Raw genomic sequence first — 18601 nt, 5'->3', positions numbered from 1 at the left:
CAACAACTAAGGTCCAAGTGTGGAGATAAATAAGGTAACAGGGAGAGGGATGGGGGGGGGGTCGTCCAGATTCACAGTTTGAAACTCTTGTGGTTAAATCTTAAGGCTCCCTGTGCAACGGCTGTTACCCTGACTTACTACATGTGACTGGGGAGGGCGAGATAGAAGAAGCCAGACACATGTGTCACTACATGGAACTGTATGCTGGCCCGTCCTCTCATTTGACAACAGTTCTTGTGCAGAAAGGTCTTCTGAAAACCCAGTTTAATAGCAATCATTTGGGATTTGTTGGTGGAAAAAGAGTCCTTGTACACTCACGTACACCCTCACTTTTGAGTGTTGACTTGTGCAAAATAATCTGTTATATCATTTTTTATAACTCTACAATTGTCTATAGTCGATAGTAATGGTCTTTATAAATAATTTCCTTTTTACAAAGCAAATAACCGTTTGTGTGTTTTTTACATCCACCTTATATTTGTTATAAGGTGATATATAATATAGCAGTAGTGGTAATAATTCACTTTTTGTTCCACAAAAGAATACAAAATGCATCTGATAAGGCGTTAGCTAAAGCTTAATTCTACCTACCCAACAGGCAACCGCTTTTGTTGAAATTTTTGTTTTTACATATACATTTGATAAATTATCAATTTATTTTCATACACTTTTTCAATTTGAACATCATTTATCCTAAACTTTCCTTGATTACTGATTCTTTCGATAACAACATATTACGGTCGTCAGGCATCCTTGACTTAGTTCTGCCTTTTCATTTTGTGTGTGTGCACGCTGCATTCTCATTGGCCTTTTAAGGAGATTGGCAGGGCGTTTACATACAAATGTTAATTTTGATCAAAAGAAAAATTGGTTACATTGTAGGCGTGCCCCAACTATTGTCTTGTTTGAGAACACATTGTGGATCTGACGGGGACTTTTTTTTCTTTAGATCACATCACCATAGAACAAACATATTGGTAATTGAGGCCCGATCCTTCTTGTTCTCTCTTTCTCACCCTTTTCACACAAAATCACGCGCTGTGCTAAATTACTTCCAGGTCAATAACTGATTTTTATAGCAGCCTCGCTCCGTGTTTGATGGACGTATAAATGCCTTTCAGTCTGTCCAGCATTCATGAAACGAGATGGTAATTGGATGGATAGCTGTTACCAAAGTATTGTTCCATTAGGAGGAGACTTATTTTCCCCGACTAGTCTTCATTTACACACACTGCTGCAGGTTCTCTTTAGAGACCTGCTGACACAAACTAATGAAAAAGTGCACTTTTCTCCCACACAAAGCTTTAGTTTCAGCAACATTCCTGTGTCAACTTTTATTCAGCCATGTTTAATAAGTTGTTTTCTAATTTAATCTTTTCATCTTATAAACAAAGATCCATTTTGTATGATGAAAACATCCCAGACTTTTCTTTTTAATGTAATATTGATCATTCAGTTTACCAACTCAAACTCTCACACCACATCCTTATCAAAGGAGAAATGACAGGTTGCCTCTCCGTCCTCGCAGGATAAAACAGGAACCTTTCATCTGGACATCAACCCCCCCGGTCTTTTTCTCTCCCGACCACATGTCCTCTGGTATCAGCGTGATTTCGGAGTGATCTCCCTAAACAACTCAATAATCACTCATTATGCCCACTGGTCTGACTGACCTTCACAAAGGGACTTAGTATTCTGTAAATTGAGTGAATTCCCTCTTGGTGGATGGAGTTTAGCAACATGGGCCGTGAATATGCATCGCTAGAGTTTCCCCCACCTTTAGAAGCCTTGTGACTTCCCTCAGAGGTGTAAACGTGGCGCCATTTTTCAAGGACAGTGGGTTCTGACTCTGACTGTGCAGGGAGGAAAGTCTCCACAGGCTGAGTTGGACAAATTGTAATTACAGCATGCCCTTGATATTGCACTTTTATCAAACAGGGCTTGCTGCTGACACTCGTGTTCTTTTAAAAAGAAAACTTCCTTCACAGAGAACCGTGTTGAGGATTCTCCCGATGTGGTTTCACTGTAACAATGTTTCATTACAAAGTTGAGGATGTTGAGGATCGGATCATTATTATGGTGGCTGCTGATGTGGTAATTTCCTCAGAAGAAGGATCGGACATTTCATAAAATATGAGTATTTGCTTTTCTGTAAGAGTAGAGAGTAAGAAGAGAAGATCGATCCCACGATCTGGGATCAGCTCTGCATAAAGACTGGGAGCAGAGAGGAAGGCCTTAGGTCTTAGGTTCACACCGTGTTATTGGGTCACCTTTCTACCCAAATGGCTGAACTTTGGAAAGCTCACTGTTTCCAGTCTTTGGGCTTTGGAGTTTCACACTTAATGCGCGATCGGAATCGAAGGTTTACCCACAGCAGGTGTCACAGATTATGGCCCCTTGAGGCAAATGACTAATTTGTGGTATTAGACTATTATATAAAATGTCAACTTAACTTGCTTTGACAAAAGACGGCATTCACACTCCAAAAAAGACACTTAGATGAATTGCATTAGGAAACCACTTGAAGACTGCTAGATTTAAGCTGCTGGTAACTGATGTTACCACTGTGGAGATGGTTCGAGGTGCCTGGAGAAACCTTGGGAAAGTCATCTTTATTTTTGGCACGGTGGTTAAATGTGCTAATTACCTATCTCTACCACCAGGAGGAAAGTGGGCAAAGACCGGAAGACTAATGACATTTTAGGATAAGACTATTTACGCTCTACAGACGCTGCAGGCGTGATAAAATAATTTTAGCCAGAGTGGAGACCACTTCCTTAATCTACTTTTCATGGTGGGAGTATTTAAAACTGTCAGGTGTGAACAAATGGAGCTTCAAGTTCTTCATTATGGAGCTCAGAGGGCACTGTGTGGCACAGTGACGTATATGATACGCGTCAACATATATGAAGTATATCTGCGGGTCAACATACAACACCCGATCTTGATAAACCTTAACCTTACCTACTGACACAACAGCCGTGGGAGCTACAGCAACTCTCATGTTGTTAATTATGAATCTGCATGAAATAAAGAAAGGCAGTTTAATGTTGTATTGGAGTGAAAAGTAACTGGTTGGAAATGAGGAGTTGCCGTTATGTAGCCGTCCTCTCCGGCGTCAAGCAACGCTCTGTCGCCAAGGTGACAACACATTTATTGTAGCCATGAACACCACATCTATCACCCCCCCGTGCGAGGCATTCAGTGACTTGCAAATCAAAGAGCCGTCCCTCATGATGATGTCACATGAGTTCAGCCTGGTCTTTCGCACATCGAGCAAAAATGCAGTGACAGCAGCACTTGAAGATATAAAGTCCCAGCACCAGTCACAAAAGATGCTGACTGACAGCGAAATCAATGTGTGTCAATTGCTTGGCTACTGGGCGCGTAGCATGAGGTGAATGACAAGCGTGTCCCCTGGCCTGATGGTATGATATTCCCAGCGAGGTCGTGGCGGCCTCAGCCCGTCCCGCCGCCGCTCTCAATTCGTATTATTGTGCTCAAGCCCTCCAGCTGTTTGGAGTGTTATATTTCAAGTAATTGAGTGGTGGGATACGAGAGCTGAGCCGCAGAGTGTGCGTGCATATGTGTGTATGGGCTTCCATGTGTGTGTGTTTAATATATATGTTTTGACTGGCATGTGAAAGGTAATTGAGTTGTAGATAAGAGCGAGGGAACTCGCCAGCTGTCAGTTTCTTAATAGCTGAATCCATCAGAATACAGCACATATGACCTAAAGAGACGAGCGTGTGCGTTTGTTTGCGTACTTGTGTGAGATGCATTCTGCAGGACTAGGATTTTTGCATAATTAGCTCTACCCTTCATTCTTTGTTTCAACAGTGGCAATTTAAACACGCGCATAATCTGTTGAAAAAATATATTCCCTTACCCCTATTTCTTATTTTATTGAACCAAAAACATTTTCCCTTTAAAGGCCATTTTCCAAGTGAGCATAAAATTGAATTTTGTGAGTTTTACTAACGAAAAAATAAACAAAACACCCGTTTTTGCCAAAGGCTTTTGTTTAGCTTCCTATGTCTTAATGTAAAATCCTGCAATTTTCCAAATAGATTTTGCACAGGGCGACCACAATATACAGATTCACATCTTTCTGTCGAGATAACAATTTGTCCGGCGATGGTAACACAATTGTTCACGTGTGGACAGAAAAGTCCCCGACCTGCATCTGTGCTGCAGCTATGCGGCTCACTATTGCCAGCGTCACCATTTCTGCCTTAACTATAATCGAATGAACCACATGTTTTCACAGACAGACATTATTTTCGGAGGCCTATGAAGTTTTTGTCAGACGGAATAGAAGGGGGAATCCTGCCAAGGTTTTAATACAGCGCCACAGAATCAAATCAACGAACCTCAAGGACAGAGCGGAGCGACCCACAGCTGTGCTGGTCTGCACATAATATGTCTGTCTCATCCAAGGTCACACTGAGTGTGAACGAGATGTTACTGCAATACCAACCGTCAAGAAGAGGGGAAAACACCAACGTACAAACAGACGTGTATCTCACAAGCCTTTGTGTCCATATCCCCCCACTTAAGTGATTGCCAGTGTGAGACAGTTAAAGTCATTTCAGATCCTTAGTTATTTGGTTTTTGTTCATTTAGTTGATCTAAGTGGATACATCAGAATGTTTTGTACAGGTCAACACGCTTTCTGCCCTCTCCGTTTTTTAACTGGGGACGTTTCTCTCGGTGTGTCAGCAGTGTTTTTGAAACCTTTTTTTGAGGGAATCTAGCTTTTTAGCTGCGAGATACTTGAGGCCCGACATCAACAAAACATACCAACTTCCTGGTTGGCTCGACGTGGTGCGTAAATGATAGCTACTTTCCCCCATGTCTTCCTAACCCAACACGTAGGACTATTCATGAAGCATCCCATTAACTTTCATTTGGGGATTTTACTCCTAACCTGTAAAAGTAACCTACACTTAATGTATTTTTCGGATTATAATCTTTCCAAGAGCAGCATCTGGTGGGCCAACATCAAATAGCACACAACTTCAGATCAGGACACTATACATAGCACCCAGTGCTTGACATGATTTGTATGAGACATGTAGACATGTATCCTCCCTCTGTTTTTTTAGCACACTAGAACACACACAAAATGGGTGTTGACTGTATTTTCAGCAAAACTTTGACAGGTTATTTTTTACTTTGGTGGTTCAATGTAAAAAGGTTGTGGTCCATGTGAAGAGAAGCCCTGACGGGTTGCTGTGAGGAACCGATATGATTAAAACTGATATAAAACACACATGCAGCATAGTTGCATCAAGGTTAAATTATGGGAGTGTGGGTTTTGGATTTGGTTCTTACATTATTTAAAGGAGCAAGAAGAACATCACACATGTCCTGCATGTTCAAAAAGGAGAAATGTCATTGTGTTTATGCAGAAAAACGCTATCAAACTATCGGGTACATTTGAGAAGCAATGGGGGAAGTTAACAAACAACAAATAAGTGATGAAATGAAAGTGAGTCCATAAGACTTTTTCAGATATAAGATATGCGGAAGATTCAATGACCAATAAGAAGGATTTTGCAATTGGAGATGAAATTAGACCCAAAATAGAGGGGAAGTAATAGGAAGGGCAGAGTAATTTGAACGGCACACTCCATGTTTCAGGTGTTTGCATACATAGTCAGAGGATAGGAGAGGATGCATCAGCTCCCAGCACCAGACTGAGGAGAAAAATGAGGAAAAACTCCACCTAGTAGACACATTGTAGGAGTTATTTAACTCCAGGAGGTGTCAGTAGAGCACAATGCGGATGCCAGCTACTGTACAGCTTCAAAGAACAAGAACCAGAAGGAACCTTTCTCGTGCAGTTAAGACGTGTACGGAGCTCTTGACGGGTACACACATTAATGCTGTTAATGCTAGCAGGAGGTGCAGCTAAGTTAGCCTCACCGGCTGACACTAGTTCACATTGTTTATCTCACTAGTTTACTGTCAATGCAATTCACTTAACGGCTGAGGAGCTGCGTGACAGTGAGGTGCTTTCTACGTGCCACTGTTTGGTGAAACATTCATGCGGCTGAGGTGCTAAAGAAATGAGAGGAGGGTGAGTATGTGGCTACCTTGCTAACCATAGAAGACACAACAGAGGCGGTGTTAGCGTTCATTTATACGGTGAAGCAGCAGCTGCGATAGCTAGCTAGCTAGCTAGCATACCTATTATGGTGCTAACTCGCAGCTAAGCTAGCTAACGTCATTTTTTGATGGTGATTCATTTGTCTTTCATGTCCAGTCACGTTAACTTAAATTCCCGGTATGTCGCCGTCTCGGTAGCCGCTCGTGTTTTTGACAGCCCGGACATAACGTTACAGTGGTCGGTGCTGATTCATCATTTAATACTGACAAGCAGCTTTGTGCCTGAGAAGCATTCTATTGAGTTTGACGGACGCTTCCTAACGTTAACCTGCTTACGCCAGCTGCCGAGGCTCCGGTGTCGGTCGCTGCCTTCCCCCAGGCCGGCAGCAGCAGCTTTCTCCGTCTCCACCTCCCGCGTGGGTGGGGTCACGACGTGTTTCAGTCTTGTAATATTCGTTAGCTTCTGTTTCCCCCATTTCGTACCGGGCTTCGTTAGTTTAACGTAACGTTAACCCCTCAGTTGGTGCTCATCCGTTGTCCTGTGGAGCCCTAGTACTGGTTAGTCTGCTCTTTCACACCTGACCACACCTAGCAATGGATCAATGAATCAATGAATTCACTCAGCGAGGGCTGAGAGCAGTTGTTTCAGTGGCTCTTTAACTATGATTCATATTACCTACAGAAGCAGCATTGACTGCATCTGACCTCTGACCTAACTCATAGCCATAGCAAGCTGCACACTGAGTGAGTGCATCCTCTGGAGGAACATTTACGCGTGGCAATTTAATAAAGAGTCATTTCTGACATAAATGTACCAGATTTTAGTATAATTACTTGATAGTAAAGAGTCTCTAATGTGATATATTCCTTCCTCCATTGGATTTGGCAACCATCACTTTGGACACTGATGGTTGGGTCATTTTTAATTTGAAATAATCACAAACAAATTCACTAATTAATGCGGTAATGGAGAGCGTTCTGTATCCCTTTTTTAAATGTATATTTAGTTTTCTTTTTGTTTATAGAATCACTCGATCCTCGGCTATGTACATTTAAACTGAACCTCTCTCTTCTCTCCCCCGCGCTTTCTTTGCTCTTTATTTGCAGAGTGTGTGTCGTCTGACTCCGCTCTCGGATCGCCATGGAGAAGCCCTGGAGGCTGTGGGGGGCGATCGAGCGTTGCACCCTGACTCTGGCCTCCTGGTCCTGGGGTGCTTGTCGAGTCTCTCTTTTGGCCCTCATCCTCACCTTCCACCTGTATGGGGGATTCTTCCTCCTGGCTCTTATCCTGGCCTCTGTGGCAGGCATTCTCTACAAGTTTCAGGACGTGCTCCTCTATTTCCCCGACCAGCCCCCCTCCTCTCGCCTTTATGTTCCCATGCCAACGGGAATCCCCCATGAAAACGTGTACATTCGCACCAAGGACGGTGTGAAGCTTAACCTCATCCTGCTCCGCTACACAGGAGGCGACCAGCCTCCTGGAGTCAACCCTGGCAATCAAAGCAGCCCCACTTCCTCTGCTCCGCCTACCATCCTTTATTTCCATGGTAATGCAGGTAATATTGGCCACAGGGTGCCAAACGCCCTGCTGATGCTGGTCAATCTGAAAGCCAATGTGGTGCTGGTGGACTACCGCGGCTACGGGAAGAGCGACGGCGAGCCCAGCGAGGACGGGCTGTTCCTGGATGCCGAGGCCACGCTGGACTACGTCATGACCCGCCCTGACCTGGACAAGACAAAGGTCGTGCTCTTTGGCCGCTCGCTGGGGGGTGCCGTGGCCGTGCGCTTGGCGTCGGTCAACCCTCACCGCGTAGCCGCCATCATTGTTGAAAACACCTTCCTCAGCATCCCCCACATGGCGGCTACACTCTTCTCCTTCCTGCCCATGCGCCTGCTGCCCTTGTGGTGCTACAGGAATCAGTTCCTGTCCTATCGACAGGTCGCGCTGTGCCGCATGCCCTCGCTGTTTGTGTCCGGTCTGTCGGACCAGCTCATCCCCCCCGTCATGATGAAACAGCTTTATGATCTGTCTCCCACGCGGACTAAACGTCTTGCTATCTTTCCAGAGGGCACGCACAACGACACGTGGCAGTGTCAGGGCTACTTTGCTGCTTTGGAGCAGTTCACAAAAGACCTGCTGAAGAGCCACGCGCACGAGGAGAGCGCTCAGCCCTCATCTAGTGTCACCATTATCTGAACAAAATCATTTGATTTGTTGACTTCAAGTGATGAGCCGGAGTGATTGCTGTCAAAGGCTCTTTTATTTGGAAAGAATGTACATTTGCTTCTGTTTTTGTCTGGATTTCACTTTCTTCTGTTTCACTTCCTGTAAATATATCTTTTAACATAATTTGACTATTTCATGGCGTCAAAGGAGGGCAACAAACTTCCCTCATGGCTTATTTTGTGTTGTTGCTATGAAGGCATGTTTATGCCTTTAGACAAATGAAGCCAGACTGCGAGACCTGTCACAACCGCAGACGACTTGCTGTTATCAGGGTCTTTCCTGAGTAAAAACCCCTGGAACATTTGCTCATAGTCTGATGACTATATGAGCCACTACGATATTTCAGTAAATACTGATTTGACTGGAATTGGGAAAAAAAAACACTTGTTCTGGCAACCAAAATAAGACACTGACAATATTTAGGCCTAATCTGTATATATCTCCATGAATACATACCTTTTGTTGTGTTTTACCCGAGTAGGCTAACATCTCCTGTGTAATACCTGAGGAGGATCAGGATGGTTTTTTTCTCTGAAATTGTTGAGGATCATCATTGCATCTTCCTGACAAGACATATTACTGATCAATTTACACATATATGGTTAACTTTCCCCTGTGGTTTGTTGAGGACAATTTTGCTCTTGTGTTTGGTTTTGTTAATAAATGATGGGTGCAGATCTATTCAAGTCTATCTTGGCTCGACACTATAACACATGATCACTTGTATACTGACATATTGCTGCTTGCTGTAATCTTCCTGTCCTTACTGATCTTGACGAAATGTTGGTCACTTCCAAGTCGTCTCTTTAATGCAAAAGAATATTCCAAAGTTGAGCAGAGGACAATATGAGACTTAAGCCGTCTCTGTAAGAGACGAATCAAGTGTACTTTCCCATGTGTTATTGTTCCTCCAGGTCAAAAGAAAATACAGTCCAGAAAATCCTGAATATACATTTTGTGTTGCAAAAAAGCCTTTGAACTGATTTAGATTGAAACTCCCATCGTACAATCCAACATAACCAGGAAAATATTTCTTGATGGCGAGTATAGAGCATAAACAGCAAATTATGTGAATATCTAAAGTAGAAACTTCCTATGAGCATGAATTTCGGGGGAATCTTCTGCAATGAAAAAAGAGTTTGCTGGTATTTTACTTACTGTACTGATGCAGCTAGAAGTGCACCCTTATCCTATCAAATGCAGACAAGATTCCTTCATCTTTTACAATGGTATTCTGCTAAATGAACCTTACATGTGATATTCTGCAGGGCATTTACAATTCAATTGGACCACTTGACACGGAAAGATACTCAATGGTACCATAAATTAAAAAAGAAAGAAAAAGGAGGATCAATAACAGTCATCATACATGCAAGTTTTGGTATTTGAGTATTTTACTAAGATAGTCCTGAAACAAATATCAACATTCTTTAAGAACTTTAGTTTTTGGTGTTAAAGCCTTTAAATGTGAATCTCTTCAGCCATAACTGATTGTTTCTGACGAGTAAGAAAACTGAAACTGAACAAACACATTTGTTTGTCTCTGAGCTTCAAACGGCCTCGAGGCTGCTACGAACCGGTTGTACAGAAAGAAGTGTGCGTTACAAGAAGTAACACATAGATGCTCTTCTCTTCCTCCTCGTGACTTTTCGGCCTCGAGCAGGAAACACGAGTGGGATTTCTCCCAACAAATGGTTGTCATTGTGTAATCTAAGTTCAACCAAAGTAGGATTGAGGCACTCGGCTGCAGATACTTCGTTTTACTCGCTTCTCCTGTGCTCTCGGTTTAAGAAAAGATGCAACTCATCATTCATTTGATTTATTGTTCAGTTGGCTTTAAGAAAAATTATTTCTTTCTTTGATTTTCTTTTCCTATCCAAGTGTATTGATACTGTCTAATGTTGACAAAAAGAAATGGAATCAAAATGAATGTCTTCATTTTTTTAATTTACCGGGTACCCTGCAAATGCACTATGGAACATATTTAATATGTTCTTATGATTGTTAATAGTGAAATGGATGCTGTCCAAAGTGTTGCCATAACTTAGGATTTGCAGGCCGGCATGTGACATGTTGAGTCTGTAACGCACCTGAACAGTGTCGACTATATTTGTGTTCATCTACAATGACTCACAGAAAACACGTGACGAGTCGGACATGTGAATGATTCATCTTCAGTATGAAGCCGTCTGTTTGAGTGATTTTTTTTCCATTTCACTTACGTATGTTTCTTTTCTATTTTAAAACAATGTCGACTTCTTTTGTAAGTGCACATTTTCACTTTCTATTTTCTGTACTGTAAAGCAATAAATTGATACATTGAAATTGCTCGTTCTGTTAGATCTTTATTTTATACAAGCTTTTTAAAAAAATGTTTTTGAACAGTTCTAAACTCATTTATTTAACTTGGCATCACTTCACTTTTTTAAATTCTGAGAATCGCCGTTTGGTTTTGCCGAGTAACTTTGGTACTTCCTTCTTTCAGTTTGCGCCGGCTCCTCTTAACTGTCAAACTCAGACTTGACCCCGCCATGGATAATATGCATTTCTGCCCCCCCATCACCCACCCCCCCCTCCCCTCAACGGACTGTCACTTATCTCACTGCTGTCCTCTCCTTCCTGTTTACGCCCTGCAACAATCAGCCGGCCTGTTTGTTGGCTTGCGGAGAGGCCGCCATGTGTTTACACTCAAAGAGAAAGAGGTCAAAGACCCATCAGGGCAGGAAGCTGTGAGTGTGGTTAGCCGAGCGGAACAGTATAGGGGAAGCTATTTTGCCCCCTTTTTTTTTGTACAGTGTTTCCTCTGCGTAGTCCCACAGACTAAACCGGAACCAGCTACTGGAGGACGAGAGTGAAGCAACACTTAAGAACGCTTGTTGAGGTAAAGCTGGGGACAACATTGATGCCACCGCTTGTAACCCGGGTCAGCGCGGTTCGGTGTGCGTGCGTGAGCACTCGGGAGACTTTTGTCATGGGCCCGGCGATGGCCGCTCTGGCGGGGAACGGGCAGAGGACAGGTGAAGGCAGGCTGTCCTGGCCGGTGTTCCTGCTGACGCTGGCTGCCGTCACCACCTCCTCCCTGTCGGCCCTGTCGCTGTACCAGCTGGTGGCCCTCAGGGCGGAGGTGGAGGGACTCAAATCGGAGCTGGGCCGCAGGAGAGAAGAGGGCCGGGAGGCCGAGCACGCGGCCCAGGTGAGCGACGGCGAGTCACCGAGGACGTCCTCGCCCGCGCGGATTCGTGGAGACGCGTGGTAACGTTGTTCGTTAGTTTTTCCCCCCCACACACACTTTGTTGTGTCTTTTCAGACTGAGGATGTCAGTGGGGGAAACAGCCAGGAGTCGCTGCACCAACCTGGCCCTCGACACGCCGTCCCCCCGACGAGGAAGAAAAGATTGGTGCCTGGATCAGAACCACTTAGTAAGTCTGAAAGGTCGCTGTGAACATGTGCTGCAGGAACCGGCTTCTTTTAGTTTGAATAGAGTGAAGATTAGTGAGGGTTTTTTTTCAAAACCATGAGTCATTCTGAAAAAGCTTTCCAGTGTTTAATGTGGTGATTAAGTTCTTTAATCCATTCCTTATTCTCATGATATTTTGTATGCCAACATTTTCCGTTCGATTATTTATATTGCTCAAATGAGCTTCACAATTTGTACGGACCCTGCAGAAAAGGAAGGAATCCCTCCCACGAATGCCACTGTAGACAAAGCTGAGTCGGATGACCTGATGACCACTTAAAACTTAAAGTCTCTGATGCTCGACCATCAGCTCAAGCCACTTAATAGTGCAGTTTGTCAATGGAATATGGCCCAGAAAAGGGAAAAAGAGACCAACATGGGAAAAGCAGCATGCAGATTGTAAGGAACCCTGTGACCCGCATGAACATGTTCTTGTATATTTTCTTACAGTTGCTCAGCCTTGCTTGCAGTTGTTGGCAAACAATAGCCGGAGAACCTTCAGGAAAGGTGCAGTATTTCTTGTCCTTTTTTTTTTTTTGCTGATAGTGAATTTCATATTCGCTTTGGACCGATCACAGTTAGAACTTATTTGTATGAATTAAATGCAATGCAGTCGTGATGATTTGACGCGTTCCCTGATGGACTCGTTGTTTTCCCGGGTGCAGAATATAACTCTGAGCCGCACACGGGGATCCCCTGGCAGGCCGGTCTGAGGAGGGGCTCGGCCCTGGAGGCCGATGGGGACAGCATGCTGGTCAGAGAGGAGGGCTTCTACTTCGTGTACAGTCAGGTCAGTCCGTCTCGGTCGCGTCGTTCCACCGACTCTCCACTCGAAGGCGCTGCTGCTCCGCTCGCCACCATCTCGCACACCGGGGGAGGAGGGGGGGGGAGTGTCTATCACACATTGCAGGGGGGGGGGATGATGTGCTCGATTCCAAGCGCGCAGTGGTTTAACAGACCTTGAAGAAAGGTCAGATAAAGAGGAAATGCTAATGATGTATGCATAATAAATGATGTACCCCTCACCTGACTGTCTCTCCGCGTTAACCTTTAGGCACTATAATTATGACAGGCCATATGGTCCTTTTTTTTCTATAAATGTCTCAGAAAATGTCCTTTTTTGTGAGTAGTTGTCATTATTATATGTTGCAAGTGCTTAAAATCCTTTACCTCACTGCATAGATTGAGCCCAGTGTTTGTGACGTGCTCAGGTCTACTACATGGACAGCACCTTTGCAATGGGTCACGTGGTGATCCGGAGGAAGAGGAATGTGGTGGGAGACGAGCCTCAGTATGTGATCTTGTTCCGCTGCATCCAGAACATGAACCCCGTCCACCCTTACAACACCTGCTACACAGGAGGCGAGTTATTGTTTGTGTCGAGCTGTGCTCACCCGACTTTACAGCAGCTGTTACGGGGGGTCAGCCGCTGTTCTCTAGTCAAGCTTTCAAGCGAGTGTCTGTGTGTCTGTGTGTGTGTGTGTGTGTGTGTGTGTGTGTGTGTGTGTGTGTGTGCACGCGTGTGTCAGTGGTTGTGGGATTGTAGCAAGAAGAAAAAAAGAGGAATTGCAGTTCAACATCTAATGTGCATTTGAATTGCTCAGGTATTGTGAAGCTGGAGGCCGGGGACCACGTGGAGCTGCTGATCCCTCGGTCCACAGCCAATGTGTCCCTGTTCGGAGACACCACCTTCCTGGGGGCTGTCAAATTGGCTTAAAATGCGTCACCCGATTTTGGGTCCGGAGGAACACTGTGGCGGTGGGGTTAGGGGCCGCGATGGGAGAGAGAGCGACGCAGCGCCGGGACGGTGACCTCGTCTGACTTTGGCTGACGTGAATCTGTGAGGTGAGAAGAATACAGAAAGCAGCCATTTCTGTTACGGCTGAGCGAGAGACTGAGCAGGCTGCGCCGCCCGAGGGCACACGAAGGGGACTATCAGTCGATGGCACGGCGTTTACTCTTCAAATACATGTAGCTACTAACTGTATTATGCTCATTTCTAAGAAAATCAAGTACTTTACCTTCAAATAATCCCTGAGACGTGACTTGTACTTGTGTCATTCTCATACTGCCCTGATCCATAATCTTTCCTCCTGTAGCATTCCTCAAGGTTTTACATATTTCTTCAGGTATTCAGACACACTTGTATCATCTGATAGCCATCATCTGATTTCACGTTATTCAAATTAAAATGCAATAAAAGTGACAGTTCTGTGCAAAAGATTTGGCGTCAACTAGAATCTGGGTTGGAGGTTGTTGCTCATCTGTCGGCCGTGAGAAGGAGGAAGGAGAGAAGGAGAGAAGGAGGGACTTCCGTGTGACAGAACATCCTGCCAGGCAGCAGAGAGCCGAGGCCGAGCAGGAACACTGGGTCTCAGGTAAAGGTGGCTATTTTTAGATTGAGGCTGTTCCACGTTCAAAGGGGCTCCTGAGGAGCACGGAGGACCTGGTGAAATGTTCTCAATGATTCTTTTTGCTATTGGCAGAGGGAGACTTACACCTGGGATTCAGACGCATTTTGACCAATTGGTGACCTAACTAAACATTCTGTGAAAATTACCTGTAATGGAGTTAAAGGAACCTCTATAATATTAGAGTACGCTGTAAAGTATGGCTGTAATACGTTATTTTCATACGTTATTTTCATGGCGTTATTATTTTTTAGCGTTTTGCCGAATAAATGATCGAATCGGAGCAAATGTTCATTAACTGAACTACAAAATGATTTACACAGCGTACATTTCCCTAAATTTTATTAGCAACACAACAGTGGAACACGGGACAATGGGAACTTACATTCTGTGATATTCATTTATTTAACAAAAAGGTTTGTCTGATCTAAATGTGTCGCTCTAATCTGCTGTCAGGGATCAACTTAGACCACTAACACAATGCTCACTTTTGGATAGAAATGTTTGTTTGGTGGCAGTAACAACCGTTTTAGCATATTAAGAAAAATACAACGCCCTCTAAGGGTTCGGGGCAGAATGCCTGAAAGGGACATCCTCCACATCGCAATATATAATGCTACAATTAATGTTCAGATGAAATTGATTAATAATGAATGAGAATAAGTAGGAATAAATAAGTCATTAAGTTGGCTTTTTAATATGATATATTTAAAAAAGAGACGTCCCAATATCACAACATTGTGATGTTTTTTAGCCAGATATACGTTTTTACTTTGAAGATAGCTGTGTGAATATATTTCTGCCTAAGAGTTCTCCTTTACCTAACTCTCAAACACACACAATGGCCATCTGTCTGGGGCAATTCTCTGGGGCAAAGAGTTAGACAAAGCCCCCCTGGGTGGCCACTCCTTCACTCGGCATGTTGCCCTCGGAGTCATGGCTCCATTCGACAAGAAGAGACCAGAGGGGGGGAGTAAGAACGTCTAAAATAGAAGGCCGAGCAAGAATGATTGAAATTGGACTTAATGGATAGCAGGGTGTCCACTAGAGAGGCCGTGGGGTCTGAAGCAGCGATGAACAGAGTGCGCGGGCCAGACTCCCTGCACCATGCCGACACGGAAGTCAGAGAAGCTCTTTGATGATGCAGTAAACAAGAGCAGGCTGCTGCACAAACACACCGGGTTGCACGGACCGCTCCTATAAACGTGTCAAGCATGATGCTCCCCCCTCCCTCTGCGCCAGAAATGTCTTTGTGCGGTGCCATGGAGACGGCTGGTGTGTTGGCGGAAGCTGATGTCATTGTGGGCTGCCGTCTCAAAAGAGAAACCAGCATCTGACCGGAGAATCAGGAAATGAGGCCTGCTGTGTACACATGCTGGCACTGTGTGTAGTTCACACACACACACACACACACACACACACACACACACACACACACACACACACACACACGTGATGCGAGTTCACAAATTTTTACATGCTGAAAAAAAGATGACAGATGTCCCATATTAGCATATATATTATACCAACACAACACAGTGAGTTTGTCTCATTAAACTATGGAGTGAACACCCATCTGCATTCGAATGGTAAACATTTTATTTCCTTTATTTTTTAGCTGAACCTCAGAAAGAAAAAAAACAAGTCTAAAATGTTGACACACTAATATAAAAAAACCTGACATGGGCTCAACGGGGTGTTCGACACGGTGGTTCCGTGTACCTTCTCTAGTATTTGGGGATTACTTTGATCTGCTGCGGTCGGACCAAAGTAATCAGGCTGATCCAGCGGCCTGCAGCTCGACTGGCAGCGGCACTGCGTGCATTTCTCACTTAAGTGCGGATTTGGTTTACCCGCTCCTCCAAAGTCTAAACGCCATGTTCTGTGATTTTAAATTTTTTTTTCCAATCAATTGAGCTCGAGACACAAACTGTGCTTGAGCTGAAAAACGTGACAGAATTAGTGGTTTGTTCGTTTTGTACTGCGTTAACATTGGAGCTGGTTTAGATTATTGTCCCCTGAATGCATCTTTTGGAATATAAACTGATCATCTCTCTGTCTCCACATTCAGCTTCATGGCTCCATGATGGAGCTTTGGCAGAGTCAGCAACATTCATCTCTGTCTGTTTATGTGTTGTACACATTGTCATTGTTTGTAGGCCTGTATATCCCTGCGTTGTTCGTTTGTTGATGTCACAGTCGCTAAAAACCTTTTAGTTGACTGTTTAGACTAATTTCATGTCTACCTAAAAGGGAAGTGAAACCTAATTCAGTCAACCAACAGTGCCACAACGTGCCAAAAGGTTCTTTTTTTAACTTCCCTGCTGCCTGCGACCAACCAGTCATTAAACACATCATTTTCACCAAATAACTAGATGGCCATGTTGAATGCTCTGAAGTATTAATAAGAGCATCCTCGTTGGACTACAATCCTGAATATGCCACTTCTACACTTTAGGTAATTAAAAGGTCTAAAACCGACACACTGTCCCTTTAATTAATTCCCGCTTTGATGAACGACCCGGCCGGCGCGCCAAACGACGCAAATCAAACACCCCCACAACAGGTGCACTAATTACGCTAATGTCGCGTGGTGGAGACCCACGTGCTCCGGTGGATCCCGCGTTTTGCCTTCCGTGTGACGTCACCGCCGCCAAACGGCGCAGACTGCGAGGAACGCGGCGTTAATTCGTGGAGCGGGGAAATGACCGCGTGGAGAAACCGCACCTGAAGCACGTTCAGGAGGAGGACGTCGCACGAGGCCCCGTGAGACAGGTGAGCGACGTAAGACACACGCACTCCGTTTATAAACGCAGGTAACGTTACCAGTCTGCAGAGAGCGTGACCTTCTTACGTTGCGGAGGGAGGAGGAGGCCTCGTGTAGGTAGGAGTTCTCCACGTTCTCCTGTTTCCACTGTAGGGTTCCACCTTCAGTGCGCGCGCGCGCGCGCACACACACACACACACACACAGCCTGCACACGAGATGCAGAAGAAACAGAGTGCTGTTTGTGTCTATCAAGGGTCACTCATCCTGAAAAGCTGCTGATGGGCTTTTGATAAGCGGTTGTAATTAGAGATTCATACTCGTGTCCTACTCACATTTTCTTTTTCTTTCTTTTTTTTGAAAACAAAAAAAAAACAACCACTTCTAAATTTCTCTCCTTTTTAAACATTTCACGGATGGGATGTCAGTGGAGGATTGCACCCTATGGAATAGTAGAGCTGCTCTCTCTCTCTCTCCCCTCCCCAGATCTTTGCAGCTTAGATCAGCTCGTCTCTGGATTTTATCACCAGGCTGGAAAGAAAGCGCCACGGTCGAGACATGTTGCAGTGAGGTACGTTGGACGTTGTTTTGCTCTTTGTGAATGTGTGTGTTTAAGTTCCTCTTGTTTACCACTCACGCAGCTGATTCAACGCACAGCTGGCGTGTTGTCATTCGGATGCTTCATCCTTTTAAATGTGTTTCCGTATCTGCGCTGACATCTCGCGGACAGCACAGTGTCTGCATCGATTCTGCTTTGTTTGTTTTCAAAGAGAAAGGCAATTTCTTCTCCTCTAATGGTCACAGTCTTAGTCCCCCCCCCCCCCCCCCCCCAATGTGTTGCTGTTGTTTGGCCTGAGATCTTTCATGTGTGCCTGTTGGCAGCACAGAGAAAGCAAAACAGGTTTGTTGGCTTGATAGCATGTGTGTGCACACACTCACACACACACACACACACACACACACACACACACACACACACACACACACACTTCAAAAAGCCTGAAGGATAATGGATGTCAGTTGGGAATCGCTGCAGATTCAGCGGACCTTGGGCAGCTTTCACCCAAACGCGTGCGGCTGAATGACATGTGCGCCGTCTGGTGAGAGTGAGACAGTTGAGAGACAAAGAAAAGAAGCACAAAGAAAGGCAGTAGAGGGAGGGAAGGGAAAAAGTGAGAGGCTTTTGGGAAGTATTGCGACAGGCAGACAGTCTGTTAACCTTTTTACTGCTTGGTGTGACAAACGACATTACTCGCCCTCGGTCAGCTCACGAAACGCTGCTTTTGTTTCACAGATGGGCTCATTCAGAAGGCTGAGGTGTATGCGTCTGTCCACGCGAGAGAGAGACTTGAGTCATTGGGGTTCAACCCTTTGGAAGCAGATCTGTAACTGTTTTTTTAACTCTGCGTTTAAAAAAACAAAACAAACCAATCCCGGTAAACTGATGTACAAGGAGGTCTAGCCACTTCAGTCCCAAACCCCCTTTTTCTACAAAATGTTTGTGTGTGTGTGTGTCCTACACCCATCTGTCCTCCTGTGCAGCCAGATTCCGGGTCTCCGTGTATGGCAGCGTTGCACGACGGTACTTCTCTCTGCAAACTGAGGAGATTATCTCAGCCACATGGT

The 18601-nt window shown here is 44.7% G+C and overlaps 3 protein-coding genes across 5 annotated transcripts in view; all 3 read left to right on the top strand.

The window, feature by feature from the left end:
• The first annotated feature begins 5658 nt into the window (after window positions 1–5658).
• abhd13 (abhydrolase domain containing 13) lies at window positions 5659–10666 on the top strand. The gene is made up of 2 exons (XM_040200818.2): window positions 5659–6085; window positions 7222–10666. The coding sequence occupies exon 2, from the start codon at window positions 7256–7258 to the stop codon at window positions 8309–8311; it is 1056 nt and encodes a 351-aa protein (XP_040056752.2). The 5' UTR covers window positions 5659–6085; window positions 7222–7255; the 3' UTR covers window positions 8312–10666.
• A 282-nt stretch (window positions 10667–10948) lies between these two features.
• Window positions 10949–14019, top strand: tnfsf13b (TNF superfamily member 13b). Its single transcript, XM_078090281.1, has 6 exons — window positions 10949–11534; window positions 11649–11760; window positions 12249–12305; window positions 12464–12588; window positions 13010–13160; window positions 13403–14019. Exons 1-6 carry the CDS (start codon window positions 11244–11246, stop codon window positions 13513–13515), a joined length of 849 nt encoding a protein of 282 aa, XP_077946407.1. The 5' UTR covers window positions 10949–11243; the 3' UTR covers window positions 13516–14019.
• A 17-nt stretch (window positions 14020–14036) lies between these two features.
• myo16 (myosin XVI) overlaps window positions 14037–18601 on the top strand; it is a 78745-nt gene continuing 74180 nt past the window's right edge. For 2 of the 3 annotated variants that reach the window (XR_013452968.1, XM_040200816.2), the window contains exons 1-2: window positions 14037–16984; window positions 17462–17546. The gene's annotated coding sequence lies outside the window, so the exon portion shown is untranslated. Of the gene's footprint in view, window positions 16985–17432; window positions 17547–18601 lie in introns of those variants that run through there. The other variant, XM_078090280.1, reaches the window with a different exon arrangement.

The sequence above is a fragment of the Gasterosteus aculeatus genome, chromosome 16 (genome assembly GCF_964276395.1).
Source record: "Gasterosteus aculeatus chromosome 16, fGasAcu3.hap1.1, whole genome shotgun sequence".
NCBI classification, from domain to species: Eukaryota; Metazoa; Chordata; class Actinopteri; order Perciformes; family Gasterosteidae; genus Gasterosteus; species Gasterosteus aculeatus.
This window is presented reverse-complemented; position numbering and strand designations above follow the sequence as displayed.

What these genes read in the sequence shown, in the direction of transcription:
- abhd13 (XM_040200818.2), top strand. Translation starts at nt 7,256, where the DNA reads ATGGAGAAGCCCTGGAGGCTGTGGGGGGCGATCGAGCGTTGCACCCTG.
- tnfsf13b (XM_078090281.1), top strand. Translation starts at nt 11,244, where the DNA reads ATGCCACCGCTTGTAACCCGGGTCAGCGCGGTTCGGTGTGCGTGCGTG. An exon ending in GCCTGGATCAGAACCACTTA is followed by an intron (nt 11,761 to 12,248) that starts GTAAGTCTGAAA and finishes ATTTTCTTACAG; the next exon opens with TTGCTCAGCCTTGCTTGCAG. An exon ending in CCGGAGAACCTTCAGGAAAG is followed by an intron (nt 12,306 to 12,463) that starts GTGCAGTATTTC and finishes TCCCGGGTGCAG; the next exon opens with AATATAACTCTGAGCCGCAC.